The 27,491-nt window shown below is 40.3% G+C and overlaps 1 protein-coding gene across 6 annotated transcripts in view; it reads left to right on the top strand.

Moving 5' to 3' along the window:
* Positions 1-27,491, top strand: part of EPS15 (epidermal growth factor receptor pathway substrate 15) — a 68,294-nt gene that overhangs the window by 16,865 nt on the left and 23,938 nt on the right. For 3 of the 6 annotated variants that reach the window (XM_051799504.1, XM_051799459.1, XM_051799469.1), the window contains exons 1-12: positions 3,294-3,614; positions 10,497-10,538; positions 14,968-15,057; positions 15,323-15,370; positions 16,081-16,176; positions 16,595-16,660; positions 17,113-17,238; positions 17,613-17,672; positions 18,482-18,682; positions 20,220-20,365; positions 21,251-21,410; positions 24,884-24,969. In XM_051799504.1, the coding sequence (XP_051655464.1) occupies positions 3,309-3,614; positions 10,497-10,538; positions 14,968-15,057; positions 15,323-15,370; positions 16,081-16,176; positions 16,595-16,660; positions 17,113-17,238; positions 17,613-17,672; positions 18,482-18,682; positions 20,220-20,365; positions 21,251-21,410; positions 24,884-24,969 (1,427 nt within the window). In that variant the 5' untranslated portion in view covers positions 3,294-3,308. Of the gene's footprint in view, positions 1-3,293; positions 3,615-10,496; positions 10,539-14,967; positions 15,058-15,322; positions 15,371-16,080; positions 16,177-16,594; positions 16,661-17,112; positions 17,239-17,612; positions 17,673-18,481; positions 18,683-20,219; positions 20,366-21,250; positions 21,411-24,883; positions 24,970-27,491 lie in introns of those variants that run through there. The other 3 variants (XM_051799490.1, XM_051799495.1, XM_051799480.1) reach the window with 1 other exon arrangement.

The raw sequence follows: 27,491 nt of genomic DNA, 5'->3' as shown, positions 1-27,491 counted from the left end.
GCTTTACTAACAAACACATTTGGTGATCATAAGAGATTTATGAAACACAGAGGTCATTGGTGTCTGACTCTGACTGATGTAAGGCCTTTCTATACTGTCTTGCTGCAGCACAGGTTTCAAATTCAACTGTACCAGAATAAGTTGCTTTATCCTCTTACAGAGTGTCTTACCGTGGGGATTTGTACCAAAATGGTTATGCTGCTGCTGTGCTTGCTGCACTGCAGCAAGGCCCAGCCTTCACTAACCGTTTAGCTGGGTTTGATTTGTTAGCAGTCACTTGTCTGTCCAGTGTAGACACAACCTTATGCATTGTCCTTCTAAAGAAACAATAAAAATCACTGAGATCTGGTACCCATTTGTCAAAATGTCAGTGCTTAGAATCATAGGAAATCCTATTATACTTACAAATATTAGCATGCTAATACTGTTTTCCATGTCCTTTTGGTATCAAGCGTCCTGTAATAGAGGATCTTATGACAAAAAAATCAACATATAGCAGTTATTACAGAGCAAATTACAGATAAACACATTTCCTGCAAGAGTACTGGTGTTGAAGTGAAAAGATATAAGATGAAACTGTTACTTTAAGTTCTCACACTTCATTGACCTTTTAACTTTCTTATGTTCTTAACAAGCTTTCCCAAAAACCCAGCACAGAATCCTACCACTCCTAACACAATACTCAGTGCAGAAGATATTGCAAAAGGTCAGTATTTGTGGGGTCTGTAAGGGAGAGACAGAAAAATGAGATTTCCACTGAGGAGCAAATGCAGGAGAGGTACAGTTGGAAAGTCCCCTAATTCCAGAGTTCAGGAGATCTTCCGCCCTAGCCAAGCCCTAGTGAGCTGCTCATGGCTGAACCAGAAAGGCAGTTGGAGGGCATTGTTTTGCAAACCTACCAACAGTTTTTAGTGGCTGTAATTTTTTTCTTGGCAGAAAATAAGTATGAAGTCCAGTTTTATGACCTGATGTCAAGTGATGACATTTCAGCTCCAGCTTAGAAGCAGAGAGCTGTTTCCTTCTGGGAGCTGTCATTGTAGATTTGTACAAACCTGCAGTACAATCATTTATTGTCAGGAGGCTGACAAGTGCTGTTGTAGTTGTTACAGAGATATCTGAGACTCTGAGCTGGTTGTTTTAACTCAGGTGGTTGGAGGCATCCAGGACAATTTGTCTGTGAGATGCACAGAATGATCAAGAACAACATGACCACACTAATTCAACATTGGTTGTATGAAACTCATTATTATTTTAATTTGCAGAGGCCACAGTGGTTATCATGAGTTATTCTTGCCCTCTGACTGTGGACAGAGTGGTCATGGGTGAGGATTGAAAGTCCACCTGTCTCTCAGAGGAGCCAAGTGTGCTGTAGGCACTGCCAGGATGAAGGCACGTAACCACATACCTGGCACTGCCTGCTAAAGTTCCTAAGCTGCAAGTGCAACTGCTGCTTCTGCTCAGGAGAGCTCCACAGCAGTATGGAAAGGCTCTCTGGAGCAGTGGACTGCTGCACACTTCACAGTTTGAGGGACAAAATGGTGGGGTTTGTTGCTCGGGAGCGTTCATTTGGCCAGAGCACCCTTATTCCAGAGCCTCGCTGCACCTGAGGGTCTAGTCCTGGACTGGATGGGAAACACTTGATGCAATACCCAGCAGAGAGAAAGGGAACAGCAGCAAGAACACATCTGCTCAGCCAGACAGCCTACTGAAAAAATCCTCCTCATAGCAGCTCTCCACATCAAGCCTCTAACTCCAGAGCTGGGTCCCAGGTCCCTGTTTTACATTTGCCTTCTGTTTGCAGTGAGAACACATCAGCCTGGGTGTAACCTCTCTCCTGAGAGGCCACCAGTCCCTGCCAAGCTGTAGCCGTTCTCCTTGTCCTGGAAAGGAGACTGGGAGACTGAGAAAACAACTGCAAGAGCAAAGGGCACACACATGAGATCATGGGAGCCGACGGAAACCCTGGACCTCCAAATCCCTACCGAGAGGCCCCCTCCCAAATACTGATGGCCTCAAACACTGCCGTCCCCAGGAGACACAGCTGTAGTTTTACAATCTTCCAGTTTAATTTCCAGGTATTAATTATGGTGGGATAGTGTTCTTATTTTAATCAAAGAAGAAAAATATCAGCCTGGAATTATAAAAGCCTGTGGTGTTTTCTAGGGAGAGAATAAGTGTTACGTGGAGTAGAGACGTGACAGTGCATATGTGAATGGTGTGAATATTTTTATGTCCATTCTGTTTGCTTTTTATATTCTTCCCCTCCATGTCTTTTTTCTTTTGTTGAAAAAATGACTGAGAAGCAGGTCGGTAAAGCAGTACTTTTATAAAACCTTTATTAGAGAGGAGGTGGGAAGGAGGGATTCCACATGTTTCATGACAGCTGATGAGCAGTTCAGGATGACTGCCAGCTGAGGAATGATGGGATGCAGAGGTGGGGTATGAGCATGCAACTGAGCTGAGGAGAACGAAAAAAATGCGGTGGTAGAGAATTAAGAACAAAGAAAGAAAACAAAGCATGTTGGGAAACCTTTCCAATCATCAAGTATGACTTCTGGTGATTTTCCCTTATTGTTCCCAATGTGTATTGCAAATTTAAGTTTGTGCCTAATCCATCTTGGGGTGAAGTATAAAAATAGGAACATTTTCTTTCTGCTCTCAGTGACTGATGTGTGCTGTGGTAGGGCAGAGCTCAGAGTAGGAGTGAAATATTCAGTGTGTGGGAGTGAGCAGGTACAGGAGGAGCAGGTGAATAAGTGGTGACACGAGTATCGTTTTGAGCCAGTCCATACACCATAATTTCTCACAGTTTTGGAGAATGTGGTGCAGTTTGCTCCCCACTCCAGCTTGCTCCTCGTTCTCTTGCTGCCTGTGTTGTCTCAGTCTCTCCTGTCATAAGGATAGCTCATTCCTTTCTTCTGGTTTCCCCCTCCAAGAAGACCCACCGTTCCCCTGAGTACAAACAGTCAGGAGAAGGACATATACAACCAAGAGTTGCCTGGGCAGGCATCTGATTTCCAGTGAGTGGAGGGAGGCAGGAGGCTGAGCCTAGGGCTGCTCCTTGCTGCTGCAGGGCCAGGAGAGGATGCATCGGGTCAGGACATCCTGCTGGGCTCACGCGCCACTTCCTCCTGGGCCCTGTGCCCAAACGTGTTGCAACCAAACCCAGACCTGGTGCACCTCCTGTTTTGGGACTTCCCCCACCTGTGTCATGACTAGACTGGAGAACCGTAACCGTTCAACATGCTGGAAGCATCTCCAGCAGAAGCAGGGCCAACAGGGAAGGTAAGGGCAGGCCAGGAGCAGGAATGTTGGCCACCGTACCAGGCCGAGGGTTCAGGCTCCGGGTTTTTGCTGCAGCCGCCTCGAGCAGGCTCCGGCTCCAGCGCCCGTGCTCCGCACCCGGTTTTGCTGGCGGCCGCGGCGCCGTGAGCCGGCGGGGGAGGCTCCGGCTCCGTCCGGCGGGCGGGCGTGGATCCGGTGCCGGGATTTGCCCGGGGCCGGCTGGGGAAGTTGCCGAAGTTGAGCGGCGAGTGGCGGGGCCGCGGCGCGTCCTTCCTGCGGCCCGGCCGGGGGGATGGAACAGCATGGCCGCGCGCCTCTCCCTGGCACAGGTACCGGGATGGGGCTGCGGCCGGGGCGGGGTGGGACCGGCGCGGGGCTGCCCGGGCGGCCCGGGCTTTGTGCGGCCGCCACCGCCCCGCAGCGCTGCCCCGCCGCTGTCAGGTGGCGGCGGGGCGGGGGTGTGTCCGTGTGTGTGGGAGAGGGAGGGAGGGAGGGAGAAGGCGAGCGAGGGGCGGCGGGCGGGCAGCCTTGAGCCGCGACCCGGGCGCGCCGCGGGCGGGGAACGAAGTGCCGCCCGGCCGCAGGTGCCTGTGCCCGGGAATAGGGAGACCCGGGCGGGAGCGGCCCTGGGCGGGCACAGCGCGGGGCTGCGGCGGCCGCGGTCCGCCTTTTGTCTCTGTAGGACACGGGGCGCTGGGTGGGAGCGCAGCGAGCCCGTCCCGCGAACCCCGGGTGCGGGCGGTGCTCAGGGCGACAGCGCCGGGCTGAGGTGCCCGTGTCCCTGTCCCTGTCCCTGTCCCTGTCCCTGTCCCTGCCCGCGCCCGGGGCAGCCCCGCGGCCGCCGCGCTGCCCTCCCCACACACCGGCAGCGGGGGCTCTCCGGGGACATGGCCAGGTCAGCCCGGGAGGCAGAGTCTCGTTCCTTGTAGTCACAGAAACACGTCTCCGAAGATGCTCCTTGGAAGTCATTTTACTGTGGTTTCGGTGTGGGGACACCGCTGTCGCGTACTGCCCGCACAGGTGTCTCACGGTGAAGAGCTTTGCAGGTGATGGCCCTGAAACTTGGAGGCTCTTGGCAGCGTTTCGTGCTCGGGTGATCTCACATCACCTCAATCTTTGTTGATTGCGTTTTTCCCCCCACGGTAATAGAATCGCTTCACGCAGGTTATTCTACACTGTTAGGTCTATGTTTTATTCCCTAGAGCTGCGATAGCTAATGAACTGCACTTTTTGATACTTTTTAATTTCATTTAGCAGTGACATGAAAAATTTTCACTCTTACCTGACATAAGCCTGAGACAGGCCTGTTGGTGCACCCTCCTGCCTTGGGATGCTTCAGTCTGAGAATCAGTTGTGACATTCACAGAAAGTAAAGCTGGTACATAAGCATGAATTGCTTAAGGACATGGAATTTGGCAGCAAGGCTGCTCAATTTGCAGTTACTTATGTAGTTGACTTTTGAGAATATTATCAACCACTTCAAGGAAAGAAAGAAGGATAGTTTGGTTTAAATGTGAGCTTCAAATATGTGGAGAAAATTGTGTCTTTAAGGGTCTAAAGGTACAGAGTTTTGAAGTATGGCAGGTTTTGTGAGAGCTTGCTTTAATATTAAAATTGCTAAGTTAGCCTTGTCTGAGTCTCTTTTTCTACAGTCTTCATGCCAAAGAAAGAAGTTTAAAACATCTGCTTACTGAAGAGGACAGAAGTTTTCACAGAGCAGCAGCCTTCGTTCTGCTGATCTAAAGGCATGGGCTGTTCTGGCTCTTGTTTTAGGGAGAGGAGCAGAGTGTCTGCTCTGGTGTGTTCTACAGCAAGACATTATTGCTTACAGGCTGTGTAATCCTTTCATTGTAGAATTTATTTACTATTTTTGGTCACATGAAAGGGGGACTAAATACGAGTGTGATAATGTTGACAGAAGCAGAAAAATCGGCAGTATCCTTAAAACCATTGTGACTGCAGCTTACATCAGTGGTTAAACTGAGGAAGCTATTTCTGTGCGTTGAGCATTTGTGTAGGGGTTTCTTTTTTTGGTTTGTTTGGTTTTTTCCGTCTTGCATTGCATAAGACTCATCTTAGAAAGTCGAGCAAGCCTAAAGATAATTTTTTTCAACATAGGTTCTAACTTGTGGAATTATCAGGGTTGTGGAGAGTCCTAACAAATGGTGAAGTGTCCTGAATCTGTTGAGATGAGCATGAGGAAGTGAAAATGCCAGCATGGGGGTGGGGAGTGTAGCGATGGCTGCACTGAGATCAGTTACTGACACCAGCAGTAAAAGTGTGCAGAGCAGTATGTTCTGCTGTACATCACAGACAGAGAGTAAGAGGAACATTAACCTGCACTCAGGCTCACAATCATGTCTGATTTTCTGTTCCCTTTGCCGTGTTTGGTTTGACAGTGCTTTAGCAGGGCTGGGACGTTGGGTATTTCCAAATGAGATGAGGGTATTTTCGCATGATTTTGCAGCTGCAGTGTCTGAGAGGGCTGCACATCCTTTATTTGAATAGCAAAGCTGTAATTTCACTGATTTGAAACTTTTTGGTGCTAATTGTGTTCTGTTGGCTGATAAGTAAAAATGCTTCAGGACCGCATAGCTGTAGTGGAATCTATTACACCAAGTATGCTTGAACCAGGGTTGCAAACTGAAGGGGATTATCTCCCCCTCCTCTCTCCAATTTATTAGTAATCTGAAGTATCTTTTATCTCCCCATTTTGAACCCATTTTGCAACATCTTGTTGCCACTTGCTTGTTCTCAGGGAGTGTAATGGTCTGAGCATGACTGTGAATTTAATGTGGAACTTCTAAGGGAACTTCTGCCACGTGAATGTTTTGTTGTGGCTGCCTTTAGTTTGGAAACAAGCAAGCACCAGCAATGAGAAGGACCTGTCCTATCTCACAGATTGTCATTTATTATTGGAAAACTCAAATTAAGCTGGAAGCAATATAAAGAGTTGTATTTTTTGACTTTCCAGGAATGATCTCTGGCCTATTTCATGTGGGGAATTTAGGGAGGAAGAACAGAAAACTGAAGATGCAGAAAATGCATGTTGAGAGTGGGGAAGAGATGGTTGTTGAAAGGTGATCTAACACAGACATTCAAAAACTTCTTGTTGCTCTTGAAAATTGAACTCGTGGTTTATTCTGAAAAACTGCCCATGTGTGATTGAGGGGGAAGCTCACAGTTCAGGGAAGGACTGTAAAGAAGATACAGGGAGAACAGGAAGATACCTTTTTGTGTTTGTCTTCCTGATGTCATAAAATGCATTTTGTGAGAAATGTGGTAGTGGTCCTAAAGTCATTGTGAAATGCTTTGGTAGGCAAGACAAAGTCATGTAATATCAATTTGTATCCTAATTAGGTGCAAGTCTCATTTTAAACTTCAGTGTTGTGTTGCAGAGTCCAGAATGCTGTGCTGTGTTGTTGAAGGGAAACATGGGAGTATTACAGCTGAGGCTGAGCTGGATGGATTCCTGTCTCGTGCACACGTTGCCAGGATTAACGTCTTATTACTGGAATACACAGGATCTAAATACTTGCAGTATGAATGGTACCCTCACAGTAATGTACGTGTTATGTACAATGTAGATTCTGAGGTCTCTGGCAAACTTCTGATTTTTTTTTTTAAGGAATCAACAAAATGATCAAATTAAGATATTAGTTTATTCTTTTCAGTGGAGTGAGGGACCTGTCATTCCTCTTTCTGTCCTGCCCAAAAGATGAAGAAACCTGAGTATGCATGTGTGTGCTTAAACCTGCACGTAGAGGAGGCCGACTGCTCCTGACGCAGAGAGAACTTAATTTTTTCTGATTGGTATCGCATCCACCACGTTGGAGGGTGGCTGCATCTGAAAAGGCAGTGGAGCTACTCTTTCATGTTATGCAGGCTTTGTTCAGTACTGATTAGAAGATGGTGGAGATCTTCTGTAGCAATTTGAAAATTAAATGGAACCATTTCTAATTATGCAGTGGCAGACATCTCTGCAGAGATAAGCCAGCAGTCCTTGTTCATGCTTCAGCTGTTCAATGGGAAGGAAAGTGCTGAATTTTGAAGTACATGGGAGTATTTAATATAAATTTATAGTAAATATCTTCTTATTTTTACCTTTGTTATTGCTGTAGAAGATGTTCTTGGCTATATAATTGGAAGTGCTAGAAGGCTTTACCATGACATTGGAAAGGGCATTGTGAGGAAACCAACTTGCCTTGAACTTACCTGTTTTTTGACTGGCTGACTACATGGAAAACATTTATGACCAAATTGTGTTGTTTGTCCTGGAAACTCTTCAAATGAGTCCTAGAGCTTTGCATCATGATACAATACTGTATTTTGGATTTTAATCAGGACAGAATAGCTTGTTTCTCCCCATCTATCTCTTTGGGGTCGGAAGGGAAAGTTGTTCTTGTTTTTCTCAGTGGAAAACTTTTGTTTGTCAGTTTGTTTTTAAACTTTTCTGTAGAAGGAAGGTTGTGGCTGGATGGGGTGGACAGGCTGGTAATAGTATCTTATTACAGCTAAATGCAAGTGTGCCAGAGGGATGAAAACATGGGGATAAAAAAGCTTGATTGACAACGGAAGATGAAAAAGACGGGTGTCCCTGAAGGTGTTTTTTATTTGCTAGGTTAGCATTCTAAAGTTCATAGGTTTGTGTCAAAGGTTGTAATTACTACAACACACGTTACCCTTATGAAGTGATCAACTTTGAAATGGAGTCATAATAATGTCTTGCTATTTTTATATGCTGTGGAATCTGACCTTTTCTCCCTCCCTCCTTTTTGCATTTACAACAACTTGAATTTACTCTGCAATTGGTTGTTACAAACCCCATAATAAGAATTTTGCCAGGTAAATTCTATGGCAGCACTTGGAAAAAAGGTGTTGAACGATATTTTTCTTCTTATCTCAGAAGAATATCCTAGACTATGTTTGCATCTGTTGGTTTATTGTGGGTTGTGTTTTGAAGGAAAAACAAGTCTGTTACTAGTAAAATAGTCTGGGAAGCCTTTTTACTACTATTATTCTATGCAGCATCACAGGAAATTCCAGTTACTGCTGTGATACTGATGTTAAAATTAATATTGGAAAAAGTAATGAAATAAATAAGAATTATTGGCTCATACTCTTAAGTACTGAGTGAAAAGATTATTTTGCACTTGATGTTTTCATTGCAGGACTTCAACACGGTGTTTCCTGTCCAGGAGTGACAGCGATCAGTTTGGCTGTAATAATGAAACATTTGGCTGAACAAAGGGTGATATTGAGCAAGAGGGATGATGCACAAGAATTGATGGTTCCAGTGTGTGTGCACTGGCCAGCTCCATTCTAGTTTTCTGCTCAGAGCTTTAATTTTGTGCTTAGACTTTTACATTCTAACAAATAGTACTTAATCAAATACCTGAATGTTAGAGAGAACTAACCTCTAGGTTGCTGTGCAAGGTGTAGGTGAGTTGGTAATTACAGCATGGGAGGTTTAGGTGAGAAAAGACAACGTGCTTTGGAGTGCTGAAGAGCAGTTGGAAGTTGTTTATTGTATTGGTGTTATGGTAGTCTGAGGGCTGTCAAAACTTGAATATATTTTGTCAGGCTATTTTTAAGGGCTGTGTAAATGCATGCTTAGTTGTTGGCTGAAATAATAAAAGTCTTTGGGTACCAGAGCCAAGTCAGAGCAAGGTTAAGCTATAAAAATGGAGGTATTGCAGTGAATACCAATGATGGTTTCCCAGCATATGTAATTTTTCTTGTCTGCCTACGCGAGAGGTATTTCCCACCCACCCCCCAGTAAACAAATTGTTTTTGTCACCAGTTGTTTTGTCACCAGTTGTGTGTCCCTGTTGTCAGGCTTTCAGCTCCTCCCCACACCAAAAAGAAAAACCCCAAAAAAATGAACAAAAAACCCCCCAGAAAAATCAGAAACTGAGTGTCTCTGGAGCAGTATGCTTGCTGAATAAGCAGATAGCAAGGTCTGAATAGAAGTTCTCCTGCTGTTTCTAGCTATCCTGTATAGTTTGTCTTTCAGGATGTTCTGGTGATACTGCACACATTCTGTGGTTGATCAGCATTGCACTACACCTCTGATTTCTGCCAAACTTCCTCTTATAATAATCTTTGAACACCTCTGAAGGTATAAGTACTTAGCCAAAAGAGCAACTGTATTTGCTGTTGCTGTAGGAAAATGTATGTCGTTTTATTTAACTGTTCACCATTTATACAGACTGTTTTTGGATGATGTTTGAAGTTATGTGCTTTGGGCTTTTTTAGTGTGTATTGTGTAATTAACTTGTATTATGCTCAGTTGTTCACAACTGACTTTGTCAGGGCAACACATTGTGGTAATTCTAGGGTTATCCTCTGCATAAATGCACCCAGTCATGCAGCTGTGGTTTAGGCAGCATGCACTTCATGAAAATAGTATCTGATTTTGTGCCTGATGTTATGTTGGGGAAGAGAGGTAACCCTAACAGTTCATTTCTTGGGAATCCCCTGGGCAAGGGTATTTGGTGTAGGCCAAGATGTATGGGTTTGCATTGCTTCAGGCCTTAGGCTTTTTTAGAGTTTCTAAGAATGATTTAAAAATAAATTCATAAAGAAAGAGACTTTTCCAAAGAAGCTGTATTATGCTTGTCCACTTAAGTTTAGGTGAGCACTGAATGCCTGGTGGCAGTGGAATGCAGGCAGAAGTTGTCCCTGACAAGAGTCCAATTTACAAAAAACAATGTTAAAATATTACTGTCTTTTACTGTGGGCCTGTTGCTGTGGATTTAGAATCCAGGGTTTAATTTAGATAACTGAAGATTTTACCGACTGGTTGCATATGACGCTAAATTCTCCACTGATGCAGTGGAGAGCAAAATAAAATTATTGTACTCTAATATTAGAGAGCACTTCCTAGCCTGAGTCGTTTCAGGTTTCTGCTTTTGCCCGTGGGCAATGTTGCCCAAGAGTTCCTGTTTCACAGAGCCTCACCTGGTGACCCGGTGATGGTAATCTGAGCTGGGCTGGTGTCACTGCAAAACAAGAAGTCAGTCTTCTAAAAGTTACAGCGTGAAGAGTTGTGGCAGTCCTCATCATTTTACAGAATAGATAGAATTATATAAAATCTTAAAGCTTCTTTGAAGACCAGTAGAAAGTGTTTTATATCTTTATTTGCCCAGGGAGAGGGGAGTTGAAATGTGGATCTTCAGGGTTAATTTTCTCTCTCATCTCTTTTACAGCTATCGAGTGCAAATCCCGTGTATGAGAAATTCTATCGACAGGTATGTATGTTCTGGTTGACAGGACAAACCTCATTTTGATTTTAAAGAATTGATATTCTTTTGCTATGCACTCAGGCTGGCCAACAGTGTGTGAACAATAAAAGTTCAAGGAGCACTATTCTGCTTTAAAATATAATTGTATAGTAACTAACTTAGGCCTGAGCTATATTGGTATAAATTTAATATTGGTTGTAAGATGACTTATTCAATTTGCCAGGCAACTGCCAAGTGACACACATCACTTTACAGTTCTAACAGACTGTGAGCTCTTGGAATGGAGTAAATTCTGAAAGTGCTGTATAGATAATGTTCTTTGTTCCTTTTTTCAAGTGAAGCTGCATTTCTTGTGTTTGTAGTGCAGCATCATGGAAGACTTGCATCTGTCTTGGAGTATCCCCAGAGGTGCTGACAGGATATTGTAAGGAGTGAAATTTGGATAGAAGGCCACTGAATGCAAAAAGAATGCCCGTAGTTCTTTCAGCTTCACTCAACAGATACAAATATTTTGGCTTTATAATGGAAAAATAAAAATATACAGAAATAAAATATAATATAATTTGTATTTATCACCTGTCTTTTATATTTTGGCCCAGCAATACTAAGGTGTCTTAATTGCTATAAAAACATTAAAAAAAACCCCAGCTGTTCCACCCACTTTGTAATAGCAATATTTTTTATCATGTGTGTAATGTGCTTTATTGTACAAATATGATATAAAAAATTTCAAGGAAATGTAAACTACATGACTGGATGAAACAATTCAAAATAGGTGTGGTTTTTTTTAATTGATCTAATGAATAATCAATGAAACCTGTAAAAAAACAACCTTATAGGAAGGGGTTTTTAACTTTGTGCAACTGGTAGTGTTCCTGTCTGTTTGTCCTAAGGCAGGATATAGTGTGTATGACCTCTTTATTTAGGACCTTCCCTTGGGTGTCAACATCAGAATGTAAGCTTATCTGTTGGGGAAGAGACAAGACCGTGATTTCTATCCATGCTCTATTTTTGGATTGTGTTTAGAGGATTAGTCCCATTACCAAGTTCATAAAACAGCAGTTAAAGGCTACGATGCCTGAAAAGTTTGAGCTTTCCATTGTACTTTAATAAGGGTTTTTCTCCACTACAGGAGAGTAGCAGATTTGACATTAATAAACAAGGGGAGAGAGTTTACCTCACTCTAAGTTCAGGTGGCTCCTGGTGGCTGAAGGAGATTGTATCACCCTCACAAAGTTTTCCTTCGGTCTGATGGACAAATCCACTGTGTGTTTATCTCTAGGCATTGGATTAAAAGCCTCAGGAGAATCCCATATCATTATAAGATGATCATTGTAAGGGCACAAGAAAAGGCACATTAGGTTTCCTAGTACTTCTGACTCTCACTGTCATGCACCACCTTTGCCATGTGCCTGTCTGTCTCTTCCTCCTGACTGCAGTTGTTTAACCACTGAAATGTGAAGCAAAACACTGGATAAAGAAACTGAATTGAAGTTCAAATGTGATACTGGTTTCTAAATCACTTAGCATCTTCCATTTGTTGGAATAGACAGCCTGGTGAAACTGGAGTGCTGTTTGTTGTCCAGCAGCCTCAGCAGTGTACAGGAATGGGGATTCCTTAAACATGATGTTACTCTTAGTGAAGTTGTGCCAATGGATTTGTTTTCCAGAGGATTAATTTTCTCACTTGCTCAGCTGAACTCTTTTCTGCATTTATCCTAAAGAGTAGCTTCAAATCTACCATGTCTGAAGACTTTCAGTTGCACTAAAGAACTTTTGCCTTTCCTTCCTCAGATAAGGAGATGTCAGCTTTCAGAACAGAAATGTTAGAAAGACATTTCTCACTCTGTCCCATGGTGCTGGTAGAGTGGGTTTATTCTTCAGTATATACCAGAAGTACTTCAGAGCATTCCATGCAATGTGAGAATAAATTTCTCACCTGAAATAGCTCTGATGCTGAGTACACTTCCAGCTTAAAGTAATTCATCTGGCATAATGCGTTGTGCAATGGGTGCAAATCCTGGCCTTTGTACTTAGAATGAGATTGGAATCTCAGCCTTTCAATAGGGACACTTTTCTTTCAAATAATTATTTTTCTCTTCAACCTTTCCTAGACTGACTCCCAAAACAGTGTGAGGTTCAAGGATAAATTTAAATACAGGTCAGAAAGCAGTAGGAAGTTACTTAACCACATGATGCAGTGTGGCAGGAAAGCTGTGTGCCTGAGCTGCTGCTGAATTCTTGATGAATCCTGACCTGAAGTACTGCTCACTGTAACCTTGTGACCTAATGACATCAGGTGTTTGTCTATGACTTTTAATAATTCCTGGCCTTACAAAAGACAGGGTGCAACAAGGAAGTTGTTTAATGATACAGCTTTGAAAACTAAGTTTTGCATATCAGGGAAAAAACTGCCAAGCTGGTGTATAACTGACAAAACACCAGCAGTCTTCTCAGTGTAATATTCAAACATAAGTACCCCCATCCCAACATTCAAGACTCAGTAATTTGTAAAGAAATTGAAATCAGCTCTTTAAAAAAAATAGTTACTGAAATTTAGATACAAAAAAGCAACTATATCCATATTGGGTTAAATCAGAAGCCTACTTAAATCCCTTAAAGTCACCTTCCTCTGGGTTGGACGTAGGGAAATAAAAAGTAAACACAGCTGATACTGTGGTGTTTTGTGACTTTCCTGAAAGAGAAGTCTTGGGCTGGAGGTTTTCTGAGTGGATGCCAAGATTAGTGTGCTTACGTGCAAGGTTGACTCCACTGAAAAGGGGGATTTCATGCAGTGTTGTGGCAGGCTTTTGCCTATAAGATGAACAGCTCTCCCATACTGACTGAATTGGATATTTTAAAAATCTGAGAAGCAGCCTAACTACAAGGCTGTAGTGCTTGTAATTTTATTGCCCTTATCAGGGAATCCTCACTTACAGGAAAAAACCTCTCCTAATTACAATCGTACTACTTATGTTGAAAACAAAAGGTGTTTTCACTTTTGCATTGAATGACACTTTTGGGATTGCTTTCTGAGTGTTTTATTCCCTTTCAGAAGTGTCTACAGACAACTTTGATTTGCTGCAGCATTCTTTCCAAATGATAAATTCTCCAAGCTTTCACCAGCCAGTTCTAATCCCCTCTTTGGAAGCTGTTTACTTTGAGCACCTTGTGAGTGCTGCACCTGTGAACTTGGGCAGTTGGTCTGACGTTCCAAACACAATATTGAATATAGTCTTTGTTTAAACACAAAGCTGTGAGACTGTAAATGGTGCAGTGCAGCATCATCTTCAAGCTACCTGTGTGATGTATTCAGGGCAACAGTTTGAATTGACTGAAGATACCCTTGAGTCCTATTCTCCATACTGTGCCCTTTTTAAGCATCCTTTTGCTTTAGACTCTCAAAGACTTGGAGCTTTTCCTCTATTTCCCTTGTCCTTACATCACCATGTAGGTGATGCAGGTTTTTCTGCTTGCTTTTTCCACTTGAAAAGTTTTTAGGTAATAGCTATGTATTTTAATGATCTCCCTGTTGATGCAGGGAGAAGTGCATGCTGGTTGGTCTGCCTTAACTGCCACCAATAGGGAGTATTTCCCTCTGGTGGGGTGGTAAAGGGATCTTCAGCAGAGCTTTCTTTTCCAGACTGTAACAGTAATGAATGCAGAGCTGAACAATGAAATGTAATCAAACTCTGGGACATTTCTGTCCTTACAAGTCAAATTTTTTCAGGAATCAAGAAGAGAAACCTGTGATTACGAAGGGCTAATTAGGTAATTCAGGTGATGGCCTAATATGAACAACCTTCCCTATCTGCTTGAGAAATTCTTGAGCTTTGTCCTTTAAACTTACTACTGGAGACCTTGAAATTCAGACATAAACGATGGTTAGAAGCTTAGAGCAGTGAACACTTGATTGCTTGCATATGTATTGGTGTGTTTTTATCAGTTTTTAAGTGGAATTAATCTAAGGCTTCACTGACAACCTGTAAGATTTGTGCTTTTGTTGGGGTGTTGGCTTGAGACTTGGGTTACCTTGGGTTACCTTCCTTGCTTCTGCCCCAAACTCAGTCATCCAGCAAAATTTTTATCTCCCTGAGTCTTAGGATAAAGTGTGTTTTTCTGGACCATAGTGAAACACGGGTGAAAGATGCTTAGGTACATATGCATAATATATGTTAAATTTGGCAGTGTTTAAGATACCAACTTCCAAAGTCTGCCTATAAATGTTGAATCTGGAGCAGCTAGTTCAAAATGTCTTAATTGCAATGTAACATGATTTTTAATGAAAGGTAGTTTTGCTTTTGACAAAAAGCCTGAAGATTGTTCTCAAAGTGACTGTTAACTTGAGCATTCTTCTTTGCTAGCTTTTTGAGAGCCTGTGTAAAGACATCAATTCAAAAGCGAGTTTTTCATGTAAGGTGTTTTTCTTCCCCAGGTTGATTCTGCTAATGCTGGAAGAGTGTTAGCTTCTGATGCAGCTGTTTTCTTGAAAAAGTCTGGATTGACAGATTTGGTACTTGGAAAGGTATTTAATGACAATTATTTAATTATCCTGTCTCTTGCTTCAGTTAGTATCCTGTGTAAATTAAAATATTTAGTGGTATGTGATCTTCCCTTGTAGCTTGTGGTGGAAATTAAAACAATATTTAAATTTGTCATCACAAGTAAGTGCTACCATGAAAGTTAAGACATGAACTTTCCTCCAAGAATGCACTGTTAAATAGAGTGAGAACTTGCCAGCTTCCTCTCAGTGCTGTGAACACTTTGTCTCTATTATTTTTGTGTTTTAGATTTGGGACTTAGCTGATACTGATGGCAAAGGTATCCTGAACAAACAGGTATGATTATTTCTGTGATGTATTAGGTTACTCTGACCATTAGAAACTCATAATACAAGTTAAAAGTTAAGATTTCTGGTTCAGGCAGTTTTTCTAACTGATTTTCCCCCCCAGATTTTTCTAATTGGAATTAGCTGTGTAATTCCCACCTGAGTAAAAGCTACAATAAATGAAATAGCCTTCAGCTGCCTTATCAGCTTCTCTTCAGGTCATAAAATGGGCTACTGTGTAGCTGTGCAGTACAATATGCTGAGAAGTAATTCAAGATTTAATGTACTGTATTTACTAAGAAGGTGACTTCTTCCTTTTAATCTTGGGGGAAACAATGCAGAAATTAAAATTCTAGTAAAATCTCCAAAATTCTTATTTATCTAATTTTGGTGGACTTTACATTAGTACATTCTGTTTGGAGCTGTCCTGCCCAAATTGTGGCAATGAGCAGTGTGAAGGCAGACTTTACTTATCAGTGGTGATACAGACAAGCTCTAATGTGTGTTGCTCTTTGATTTAAAGAACAGTCTGTGGAGAGGGAACTGTTCCATCCCACGGTGGCAAAAGGAGGAGGTTGTGATGTCTGCCAGACAATTTTGGGTTTTTTGGAGCCATTTGCAACCCTTTGTGTATATAACAATACTAGAAAGCTCTTAACTCTTCTGAAATTTTAGTATTTTCATATTATAAATCCTTCCAAATTTCATTTTTATCTTTAGGAATTTTTTGTGGCTTTGCGACTTGTAGCGTGTGCACAGAATGGATTGGATGTTTCCCTGAATAGTCTTAACTTGCCTGTTCCTCCACCAAGATTTGTAAGATTTCTCTTTTAATTGAACATATGAACTCATTAGTAAGAACTGCTTTTAAGTGAACAATTAGGAAGGTTTGGTATAAATACCAAACACTTCAGAGGGTGAAGTTGTAGAGCAGTGGGGCCCTACAACAGGGGAAAATTAAGCCATGTGGAATAAGATGCTACATGTTCTGGTGGGGATTTTAATATAAAATTATGTGTAATTTGAAAGAAAAAATAAATATATGGTATTTGCTCTATTAGTGTTGTTCTTAACGGAAGAAACATTTTAAATTTTTTACTCTAAATTTTGGTATGAGTGACTAAAATGCAGTTCTGGCTTTGAGAAGCACCTTCTCAAATAAGGGAGTGGTTTTGCAAATTCAGAATCATGTCTCTTTTAATGTGGGTTTTTTCCCTGCCCTGTTTTTCCTTAGACTGATACCAGTAGTCCTTTGCTGCTCAGTGGAACAGCATCAAGTGATCTACCATGGGCTGTTAAGGTAAACTGAATATCAGACTGTTACCAAGAACTGTTTTCTGGTTTGCAAGAAAACGTCTTTCTGAGAAAAATTTAATGCTACTGGTAGTTACAGTTTATAAAGTGTGATAGTTACCATTCATGTCAAATCTGTAATTGGGCTACAAGACCTAATTTGATAAGAACACTTAACCCTTGGGAAATCTCTTCATGTTTAGAAACTTGAAATAAAGGGGGAAAAAAAAGGAATAGTGACCTGAAGCCATGAAAATAATTGAAGGAGAAATCTCAGTGGGTTTTGGATGAGTCTCTAGCTGATTTTAAAATAATATCTTTTTCATATTTTCTTATAAGCATCAGGAACTGCAGTGTGTGTTTATTAAAAAAGAAAAAAGTACTTGTGAAAGAACTGCTGCTTCTTAGGCTACGAGTGTGACTGTTTGCATAAGTAATATTTTTCTTCTGCCCCTACAGCCAGAAGACAAAGCCAAGTATGATGCTATTTTTGACAGCCTAAATCCAGTGAATGGACTGTTGTCAGGGGATAAGGTGAAACCTGTACTCCTTAACTCAAAACTGCCAGTGGATATCTTAGGACGAGTAAGAATATCTTCTTAATTGTTAATTCACAAATAATGCCTGTGCTGCACTCAGCAATAGCTGTTTTTCAAATTGAAGGTTTGTAGTAATGAGTCTATTAAATTAACTATTAAACTATTTAATGCCATCTTATGGAACGGCCACACATGTGCAACTGTTAAACTGAAAAATTAAGTAAAATTTCCTTTGATATTTGGATAGATCACCTCTTACTACAGTGTAGGTTGCTCACTGAAAACTACTGCTGTTAATCTCAATAGAACTTGGGATATGGTGGAGGGAGGCTGTTCTCACGTTTGTTTTTAATGAGGTTTTAAATAGGAAGATGCTGCAGTTCAGGCAAGCATCCCTACATTCTGCTTTTTTTTTGGCAGGTGTGGGAATTGAGTGACATTGACCGTGATGGAATGTTGGACAGAGATGAGTTTGCAGTTGTAAGTACCTCTGCCTCCTGGGGTTTTGAAATACTGATGGCAGAGTTTAAAATAGATGCCTTGTGTATTAATTTTTGACAGTGTGGTTCATTTATTATCTTTATTTGGAGACCTCAATCAAGTTCTAGTACTGTTTAATGTTTCTGTCAGTTTGTTAAATGTCTCTCAGTACACAGCAGTAACTTTCTTTGAGGGCTAAATGAGCCATTAAAAACTTACACCTGAGATCTGCTGTCCCATGAGACACTGAGTGTTTTTCACTGAGGAAGTTTTACCTTAACCTTCAGTATTTATAGAACTTGAGTGCCTCAAGGTACCCTTGAGAAAAAATTTTGTGAAGAAATTATATATAAATTCTTCAGAAGTTCTTAGCAGGTTAGAATTTTAACACTATTTATGCCAGGACTGCTGAAATAAGAAGCGGTAAATAAGAGATGACCACAACAAAAGAATAGATGCTAAGTGGAGCAATTCCTGGGAAAATGGTGGTACATTAATATTGAGTACTTGAAGTCTTCTCTCAAATAAAATTCCACAAGTCATGGTACAAGCCTGATAATATTTAGGAGAATCATTTTAATGTTCTAAAAAATACTGAACTTCATTTGCTAAGCAGTGAACCTGAAACGAAAGTAGTACTGAGACACAGTCAGAATGCAACAAGCTGCAGTTTAGTTGAGGGGCTTGTAAAGGAGAAACATAATGAAAAAATTATACAAAGATATTTGTTAACTAATTCTTTAATCTGTATATATAGAGAGATTTAATTCTTGTATATTTACATCCAAACACCTTGTTTTCTTGTTCAGGCCATGTTTTTGGTGTACTGTGCTTTGGAGAAGGAACCAGTGCCAATGTCCTTGCCTGCAGCTTTGGTGCCACCATCCAAGAGAAAACCTCTTAGTGTTCCAGGAGCAATGCCATTAATTCCATCTTCAACATCCACCAAAGAGTCTCATCAGTCCTTGCCACCTGTAGGCATTTTAGCTGCCAAAACACCATTAACACAGGTATAGTTCTGAAGTTATTGATGATTAAAAGATTTCTGTTCTTAATTTAAGATTTCTGCTCTTTGGAGGCTGCCTGTATAAAGAGTCTTGCTACAGGTTTTTAGTTTGCTTCTTACCCTGGTTGAAGAATTTTAGGAGGCTGTTGGGAAGACCAGATGGCGAGGTGTGAGATTTATCTTGTTCAGCTTTTCCTAGGTGTCTTCAGATATAAACGGTTGGATACAAGAATATTATTTAGTACAGATTTTGAAGGTAATTTTAAAATAAATTATTTCAAGGCATCAAGCTCAAAAAAAATAGTAGCCCAGGTACACATCTGCAGAGCTAAAGTCTTGTGGCTGAACACTGATTTGAATATGGACAAGTTCTTAAAACAAATTGTGGCAGACATGTATGTGCAGTTGAGTGTGTGCAATTTGGAGAAGACATGAATGAAAATGGAATAGATAAGCACAAGCAATGGGAAAAAGAAACCAAAGGTCCAGCATATCCACCTATACACAGGAGATTTAATGTTTGTTCTGAACATGATTATTAAGAAGCCTGATGCCTCCCGCCCCCCCAGCTATCTTATTTACTCCTCGTGATTTTAGACTCCAGAATTTGGGAAATGACTTTCCAAGAAGATTATAATTTTGTCAGTCCAACAAGATTGTAACTTGTTATATTCAAACTAAGAAAAAAAGTAGTAAGGGTATCTAAGGTAAGAGCTGTAGTATTTAATGCATCAGATGCTGCTTGATGAACATTTGGGTACCCATATTTGAGTAATCAATAGGAAACTGGCACCTTAATTCTAGAGATGCCAAGGTTTTAATCTGGCAATCTACTTGTCTGATGGTAAATCTCGCTGTATGTACTACAAAACAGTGCCATTCTGGAGGAGTTTCAGTGTGTTTTGTGCACAGCTCCATTTGGGAGTCATCTGCTAAGTGTCCATGTGTGCTGAAATTAATTAGCATTCATACATGCACTTGAAGCCATTTTCACTAAAAAAACATTTTTATATTAGCTGAGTATTGTGAAAAATTGCTCAAGTAACAGAAATGGCTCTAATTCCCATCTTTACCTTGTTCAGAGGTAAATTCTACAATTAGAATGCGCCAGCTATTAACAGTCTGGGCTCGAGCAGCTCTCCAGTCCCTCCAGCTAAAGCTCTCCAGCTGTGTAAAGGGGACAAGATTGATAGAGCCAGGCAGTCAGCAGGACTGTGACTGAGCACAGTGATGAGGGCTCAGCCCCATGCTGGGAGGAGATCAGGGCTCCAGGGAATGCTTTTATTGCATAGGCAAGGAGGCAGAGCAGTTCCAGCCAGCCTTGGTGCTTCACTGCTGTAAACACTTTGCTTCTGGAGGTGCTTGTGGATCTCTACATGTCTCTATTTTGGAGGATAAAACTGGTTATGAACTAGGCACCTATATCACTTTTTAAATCTGTTCTGTAGTTCTTGAATTATGTAACTCTGAAAACAGAACTGCCTCTATCTTAGTATTGTGGTTTTGGTTTTTTTTCCCTTTCATCCTCCCCCCCCCTTCAGTGGGTTGTATCGCCTGCAGACAAAATTAAGTACGATGAGATCTTTGTGAAAACTGACAAGGACATGGATGGATTTGTGTCAGGTGTGGAAGCCAGAGAACTATTCTTGAAGACAGGACTGCCTTCTGCTCTACTTGCACATATCTGGTAGGTTTTTTCCATGACAGCTGTTTAGATCATGGCATGGTTCTCTCTTCTTGTTATGGTGACTTTTTTTGAAAGGGTAAGTTACTTTTTGTATATAATAGCATGGCCTTTGCATAATCAGTGATAACTTATTGCTTCTGCTTTTGGACAGAAATGGGGGGAAAACAGATTTATGCTATGCACCATATCTTAAGGGAGGAGGTAAAGTGCCTGAACACAGATTTTTACAAACAGATGTTTGCACTTCAGCTACCCCATGTATTTAAGAATCAAAGTGGTGCTGTGTCTCTAATCACTGATACTACCCATATACTGGTAAAAGGAATCATCTGTATAAAATTCATAGCATGCAAGATTTATGTCCCATCTCACTCTACCACTTACTTGTCTTTCCTTACAGCTGTACCTTCATTACAGCATTACATTCATTACAGCAATGCATTCATTACACTCACTGCTTTTTTAATTCTTTCCCTGCTATGAGCTATTGCAGGTCACTCTGATAGGAACAACCTTTGTTTTTTCCCCAAGGTGTGGCTAACATCTCCTCTAATGTAGGAAAATTTAGATAACCTTGTGTTGCCTGTGGAAAGTTTTTTAATTTAGGAGGACCTTAAATACTCAGGTATTGTTAGTGACCTACAGCCCTGATTCTGCCTTTCACCAGGCCAGAGCTGTGGGCCTCAGCATGAAAACAGAAGGTGGCTGTGTGTGCTTGAGTGATGTTTCCTGTTTGGTACCATGCCTTACATCTGTATTGTTTTCTTTTAGAAGAGGAGATGTAGACTTGTAAGTTTCACATTTTTAAATGACAGCAAGTACAATAGGCAGGGCTATACTTGCAGAAATGAGGATTTGATTTATTTTGTGTGCATCTCTGTGCAGGGCTCTCTGTGACACCAAGGACTGCGGAAAGCTTTCAAAGGAACAGTTTGCTTTGGCTTTCTATTTAATTAATCAGAAGTTAACAAAGGGCATTGATCCACCTCAGGCTCTGACTCCAGAGATGATTCCACCTTCAGACAGAGGTGTCATTTTACAGAAGGTAAGGATGTGTTTGGCATTTTTGGTATAAATCTCAAACAAATAATGTTAATTTCAAAGGCTATACAAGAAGCACCTCAAGTACTGACATACATTTAAATTTATCATAATATGGAGAAGAAAAGAGGTTTTAGGTGCAAAGAATTGACAAAAAACTTCCGTCCATGTTTCAAAACGAAGCTGTCATTTATTATGCCTGCCAACCAAGCGGAGAGATCTTATGTTGAGAAAGCATTATTTTCTCTTTTGAAAGAGTAATCCTGCCTATTTAAAGAAATTTCAGTTTGCATCTGACATGCACAAGTTCAGTGTTTTTCCCCTAATGTTACCTTTTTTACGTTGATCTTTTTTAATACCTTTGGAAACAATGTGAACTAAAAGTTTAGAATTATGTATTTAAAGTTTTAGAAGTAAATGCTCCTCCACTTTATACTTCACAGATGGTTTAGGTACCTTCATAGTCATAGGTTGCCATCTATCTTAATCCAGCAGTAGACTGTACCTGAGCAGTTCGAGTTGTAGTTACTGGAATAGTAGTGGTCATCACAAATTCTGATGTGACTTACACATCATGAAGTCTGATGTGAGTTACCTTTTCTTGGTTGTGCAAAACATTGATCCAATTCTACAGCTTTCTTAAACAGAATGAAAAATTCACACCTGAAAAAACGAAACTCAAAATTTGGTGCTACTTTTGAGTTTCTGTAACTGGTATCTAATTTGTTTTTACATTCTGTTTTTAAAAAGTAATTTGCTTTATTTGCAACTCTACTAATCTTTTTTGTATGTTTGCTTTCCTTTCTATGTCTCTTTTCTAGTTTGGACTGTTTTTTCCATTCTGCACCACTCTGCTTTTCATCCTTATTATTCTGTCAGTTTGTTAACTCTGCTTTCTCAAGGTTAGAGAATCTTTGCTTTTCTAATATTTACTGTCTGTTGATTGAATAATGAACATCCTTCTAAGACTCTTCATAGTCACTGAACTATCACAACACTTCTCTGAAGTGTCACAGTGTGTTCCAATCTCAAGTTATTGGTGATTTCCAGTGTTGTTCATCTGGAAGAACCCTGAGGTTCTTCCTTGAACCCAGACCTCTGTGGCTGTTCCTGTTGGCAGCATGTGCTGCTTAAGCTGGAAAGAGAAATTGCTGTGTCTTACACCTGTGAAATTGCTGGGGAGGTGGTGACAGAGCAGTAGCCCCCTGGCAGTTATCAGTAGGAGTAATAACCGTGGTTTTACTGGTGATATTGCACAAAATTTAGTGATTAGAACACATTAGATGAGATCAGTGTTGCTTACTGCTATTCTGTGTAAACTGATTTTAAAACACTCTCAAAGACATCAATGTGGTTTTTCTTTTCATTCCTCACATAAATGATAAGACTGTTGTGAAAGAAGGTAAGTTAGCTTTGTTAGCTTTGTAAAGCCTCAACAAGAATTGCTTTTACTAAATTGAGCTGAACCTTCAACTCGTCTTGAGCTTTTTCAAAAGAGGTGCTGTCTTGTTGATATGAAAGAACTTTTTTGCCCAAGATTATTGCTCAAGATTTGAACTCAGATTACAAGAGCAGTAGGCAGAGATAGGCGTTGTGCTGGTTTTCTTGATATGGTGTGGCTGACATTGTAAAAAACCCCCCAAAAAACAATTTAGGCTTTGTCTTCTGAATTGACCAATATAAAGGTGGTAGCAGAAATATCAGTATGTAAAATGTATTCCATTGTGGTTTTGAAGTAGGGAAAGTTAACTTGTGATCCTTGATAGGTGTTTAAATTGCATATATATGCATGCTGCTGTTACCTAATGTTTGATTCCCTTACAGAATTTTATTACCACAGTAGTGTAACTTTTATTTCCATTTTGAGGCCTGAATGCAGATCCCATGGATGGGATACAGCAGCAGTTTAACACTTGTTCCTGTGTTTCTTTACCTAGAACTGTTTGTAATCACCACTTGCATTACAAGCCATAAAATTTAAACTTCCATGCAAGGTCCTCTCAAAGAATTTTGTCAAGAACTTACTGTTATTACCATTTTGAGTTAAAAACTCAAAGTGTTGTTGCATGCATGTTTGCAGTGTAGTGAATAGTAGCATATAGTTCTAACTTTGTCTTTGTTAACTTCTATATTGAAGCTAAAATGCTGGCTTTTATATTCTCCTCTACACCTGTTCTCCTGAATGATTGAAAATAAGGTTGAACTACGTTTTGTTCAAATTTGATGCCGGTGTCATTGTGCAGGATTTATTTTGACTGGTGAGAGAAGGAGGCATTGTACTTGTAGCTAATAGTTCCATGTCTTCCTTTTGCCCCTGTCCTAGAAGTAAAAACTTTCATTGGAATGCCATGAGCAATGCTGCAAAACTCCAGTGTAATTCTTTTAGAACAGGATCACCTCATAGCTAGTTTGCCCATCTGAGAAGCTGTACACTAACCAGTTTTAAGAGTAGCTGTATGTTTGGAAGTTTTTATGATTTTATTCACAGTTAATACCATTTCTTCTAGTAAAATATGCATGAATAATCTATAGTTTTGCTGAATAATATTATTAGCCACTGTGTGCTCAGATTTACTGTTTAGGTCTTTTCTTGGCTCTCATTATTTTATTTTTTTCCCAGACTATAAACTTGAATAAACACATAGTTAATAGCACCTTGATTTATCTGCAGAAGAACTTCAGCATTTAAAAACTTTTGTGTTATTTTGAGAGTATCACTTGCCTTTTTAAATTATATGTGTATATTTTTCCTCTGATTTTTGTGTTTGACTTGGAAGACTTTATTCAGGACTTGAAGGAACTAATGTATTTATAGAAGGTAGTTACAGTGACTGGCTTTCTAAACATGTTCATGTTGTGATAAGGCACAGTAGAACAATTTCAGCATTTGCTAATTTGTGTCTTCAGCTTTTGTTCTCTAGCCATTTACGTGTACTTTTTTGAAACATAATTTGTATTACAGTCATTGTGTTATAAAGACATTAAGTAAATGGAAACTCAACTTATCTATGACTTTGTATTGTCGAAGTTTCATTCAGTACTTTGGAGGTTCATGCTGAACTGTGCTCTGCAGCATGAGGGTCACTGAGATGAAGAAATAGAAATACAATAGTAAATAAACCTCTCTGAAATGAATGCTAGGAAGCCAGCTAAACATTAATTGTAAGATCAATCTCATTTTAGAACTAGACTGTATAGGTTTTTGTATGACCAAGTCGTCCTGTGCTTTTGTGCGAGGTGTCTTCAAGGGTTTGCAGGAGACAAACTCATTGAAGTCTCTGTGTGCTTTGGCTGTATGTTGTGTACTGTTAATGTAGCATCTGTACTGTTTGGGGTGTTCTGAGACTGAGTGTTTGAAATACAACACTACCAACAGTTGTTACAAGAGGATAGCTCATGTTGCCGTAAAAGTAAAGTGAATATACTTGTTGGACAGCATAAGCTATAGACTTACAGTATTTATTTTTTATCTTTCAGAATACTCAAGGACCGAATTCTGTAGCAGATTTTTCTGCAATTAAAGAACTTGATACATTGAACAATGAAATTGTGGACCTGCAGAGGTATGTAGAGGAGGAATAGTCATAGCTGCCGTAGATTCAGTTGTGCTATTTACTGTTTTTTAAAAACCAATTCAATGCATGAGAGAAAAGCAGGTGGTAATAGTCTGCTTTGCTGAAATAAATGGTTAGCATGTCTGTAGTACTGCTTAACACTTCTGCTCTTTGTTCACTCACATGAGTGCACTTAGTGACAGCAAGACTGTGAAGGGTCTGTCCCTCATGCCCTCAGGGCGTGTTTCAGAGAGCTGCCTATCTCAGCATCCTGAGGTGGAAATATTCTCTGTTGTTCCTCTTAATTGGTAGATGTGAATGGAGCAGATCTTTAAGATGCTGGAACCGTGATATAAATTGGTATTAGTTGTCTTTGATTTGTAAAAGGGATTCTAAGGACTTTTTTTTTAATGGCTGTAAGGAAATGAGATGAAAAAAATGAAGTATGCAGGGTGGGAATTGGGAAGATGACTTTGTGTATGGACCTCTGCTAAGGTCTTGATGGTGGTAAAGATGGAGGTATTTGTCTGCTGTTTGGTAAAATAAACTGTAGCACTGAGAAAAATTGTTTTGATGTCTTCAGACCCTTGGGTTCCATTGATTATTTCTAAGGTAATTAAGATGACTAAGTGACTAAGAAAATCAAATCCATATATTTTCTGTAGTCTTCGTCATACTCTTCAGACATAGCAGGTATTTTTCTTCAGCGTTTTTTTGTTACTATCATAAATCTACTGAAATTCTATTAAGAACAGTAAACTCTCCTATTTTTTAAGTGAGGGTGCTTTGTCATGATGAAATCTGCCTCTCTAATTCATGTCACTTGCAGGAATGATTTAATTTGGCAATGTGTCAAAGCACAGTCTGTTTCCTAAATGCATAAATGTTTTTCACTTCAGCTGCTTATTCTCTGTCTTATTACTCCCACTGCTTCCTCACTTCTCCCTGCTCTGCCTTCCTTCGTTCTTCAGGTTATATTAATTCCAGTTTTGAACACGTACATTTATTAACCTGAAATATGATTTACAACAGTGTATATTTGCTGTTACTATCTTAGAGGGAAATAAATTGTTGGCTAGCATGAATTTTTAGATGAGGTTGGTTTTCAGTAGGTGGGCTTGCAGCCTGACATGCAACCCAGGCTGTTTCAGACTTGTTTTCTTTTCTTTTCTTGCTGTGAGGTGTGAAGGAACCATGGCCTTTGAAAAGTCATTGCTTTCATTTCTGCAGTGGCAAATATATGTTGACAACATTTGGCACATTAGAGTGACATTAGATTGTTGAAGATATGGTGGGGCAACTATTAATATGTATTTATTTTTAGAGAGGGGAAATTTATGTGATTTAGAGGTTCAGAACAGAACAGGATTAACAGTGTGGTAAATGTAGGAGACTTTTCATCTTTAGTGTAATCCACATTTCTGTTATAAGTGGTGAAGTACACTCTCAGAATTGATAGTTGTCCTATAAAAATGTAATTTAAACTGAAGTTATTTTTGTTCATTATTAAACAAGATACATTGTTCAGCTGTTGGACCTAACGCATAAGAATTCTAGTCTGTGATTCCATTGAGAAGTATCCAAGAGAGCTGTGTTTCTGAGACCCAGTAACAGAAATTTAATCTATTTTTGAAGTGCACTTCAGAAAAAAAAAAAAAGGCAGGAGAGGAAATGGCCAAAAGAATGACAATGGGTGGAAAACAGCTTTGGGAAAGACTGAGCAAAGAATACAGAGGTGATGTCTTTGTGGCTTGGCAGTTTGTGTGGGCAAGATTTCTGGTAGCCAATAGCTTTGTAATCTAATTTTATAAGTACAATGTCAGGAAGTGTAGGTTGAGAACCAGATGAAGAATAAAATGCAGAACACTTCCTAGTGAGGATAATTCCCCTCTGATGGGGGGAATGATTTGCCTAGGGACCTTGTGGGATCCGCATCATTTTGAACCTGTTAGCACTGCTGTTTCTAAATTCTGTTTCAGTTGCACTGTATTTTTAGAAAGGTATTTGAAGCTTTTTTTGATCAGCATTGTGGGAGGCTAGACCAGATGTTCTTAATATTCTTTTTAGGGCTATAAAACCTTTTTCTTCCCCAGCAAATCCTGCTTTGCAGTCATGCATTCAAAACTATCTACTGCCCACAGATTGGTGGGATTTCTTCAAGCTTTACCAGTACCACATTGCCCTCTAAGCATGTGAAGTAGTTGAGCTTAACTTGGGATATCTCACCAGAGGTGCCATCCTTCACATGTGCTGGATAGCAACACTCATATTTAAATTGAGTCCTGAATTTAAACCAGGTCAGAAGGGCCATGAAGCTGATCTACATCTTAGCCAAGCAATGAAAGAATTTTAATGTAGGATCGCTCATTTCTTCTAACCTCTGGTTTGGAAGTAACTGAGCTGTTGCAGCTGTGAAGTTTGAGGGAACAAAGAGTGGAAGAAACAAGGCAAACCCTTGGCATTTTTTCTGGCATTGCCAAACTGAAGTACTGCTACATTAGGGATTCCCAAAATGACAAACGTATGTGAAA

This window comes from Manacus candei, unplaced genomic scaffold (genome assembly GCF_025592945.1).
Source record: "Manacus candei isolate 608988 ecotype Guabito, Panama unplaced genomic scaffold, ASM2559294v1 h1tg000005l, whole genome shotgun sequence".
Taxonomy (NCBI): Eukaryota; Metazoa; Chordata; class Aves; order Passeriformes; family Pipridae; genus Manacus; species Manacus candei.
This window is presented reverse-complemented; position numbering and strand designations above follow the sequence as displayed.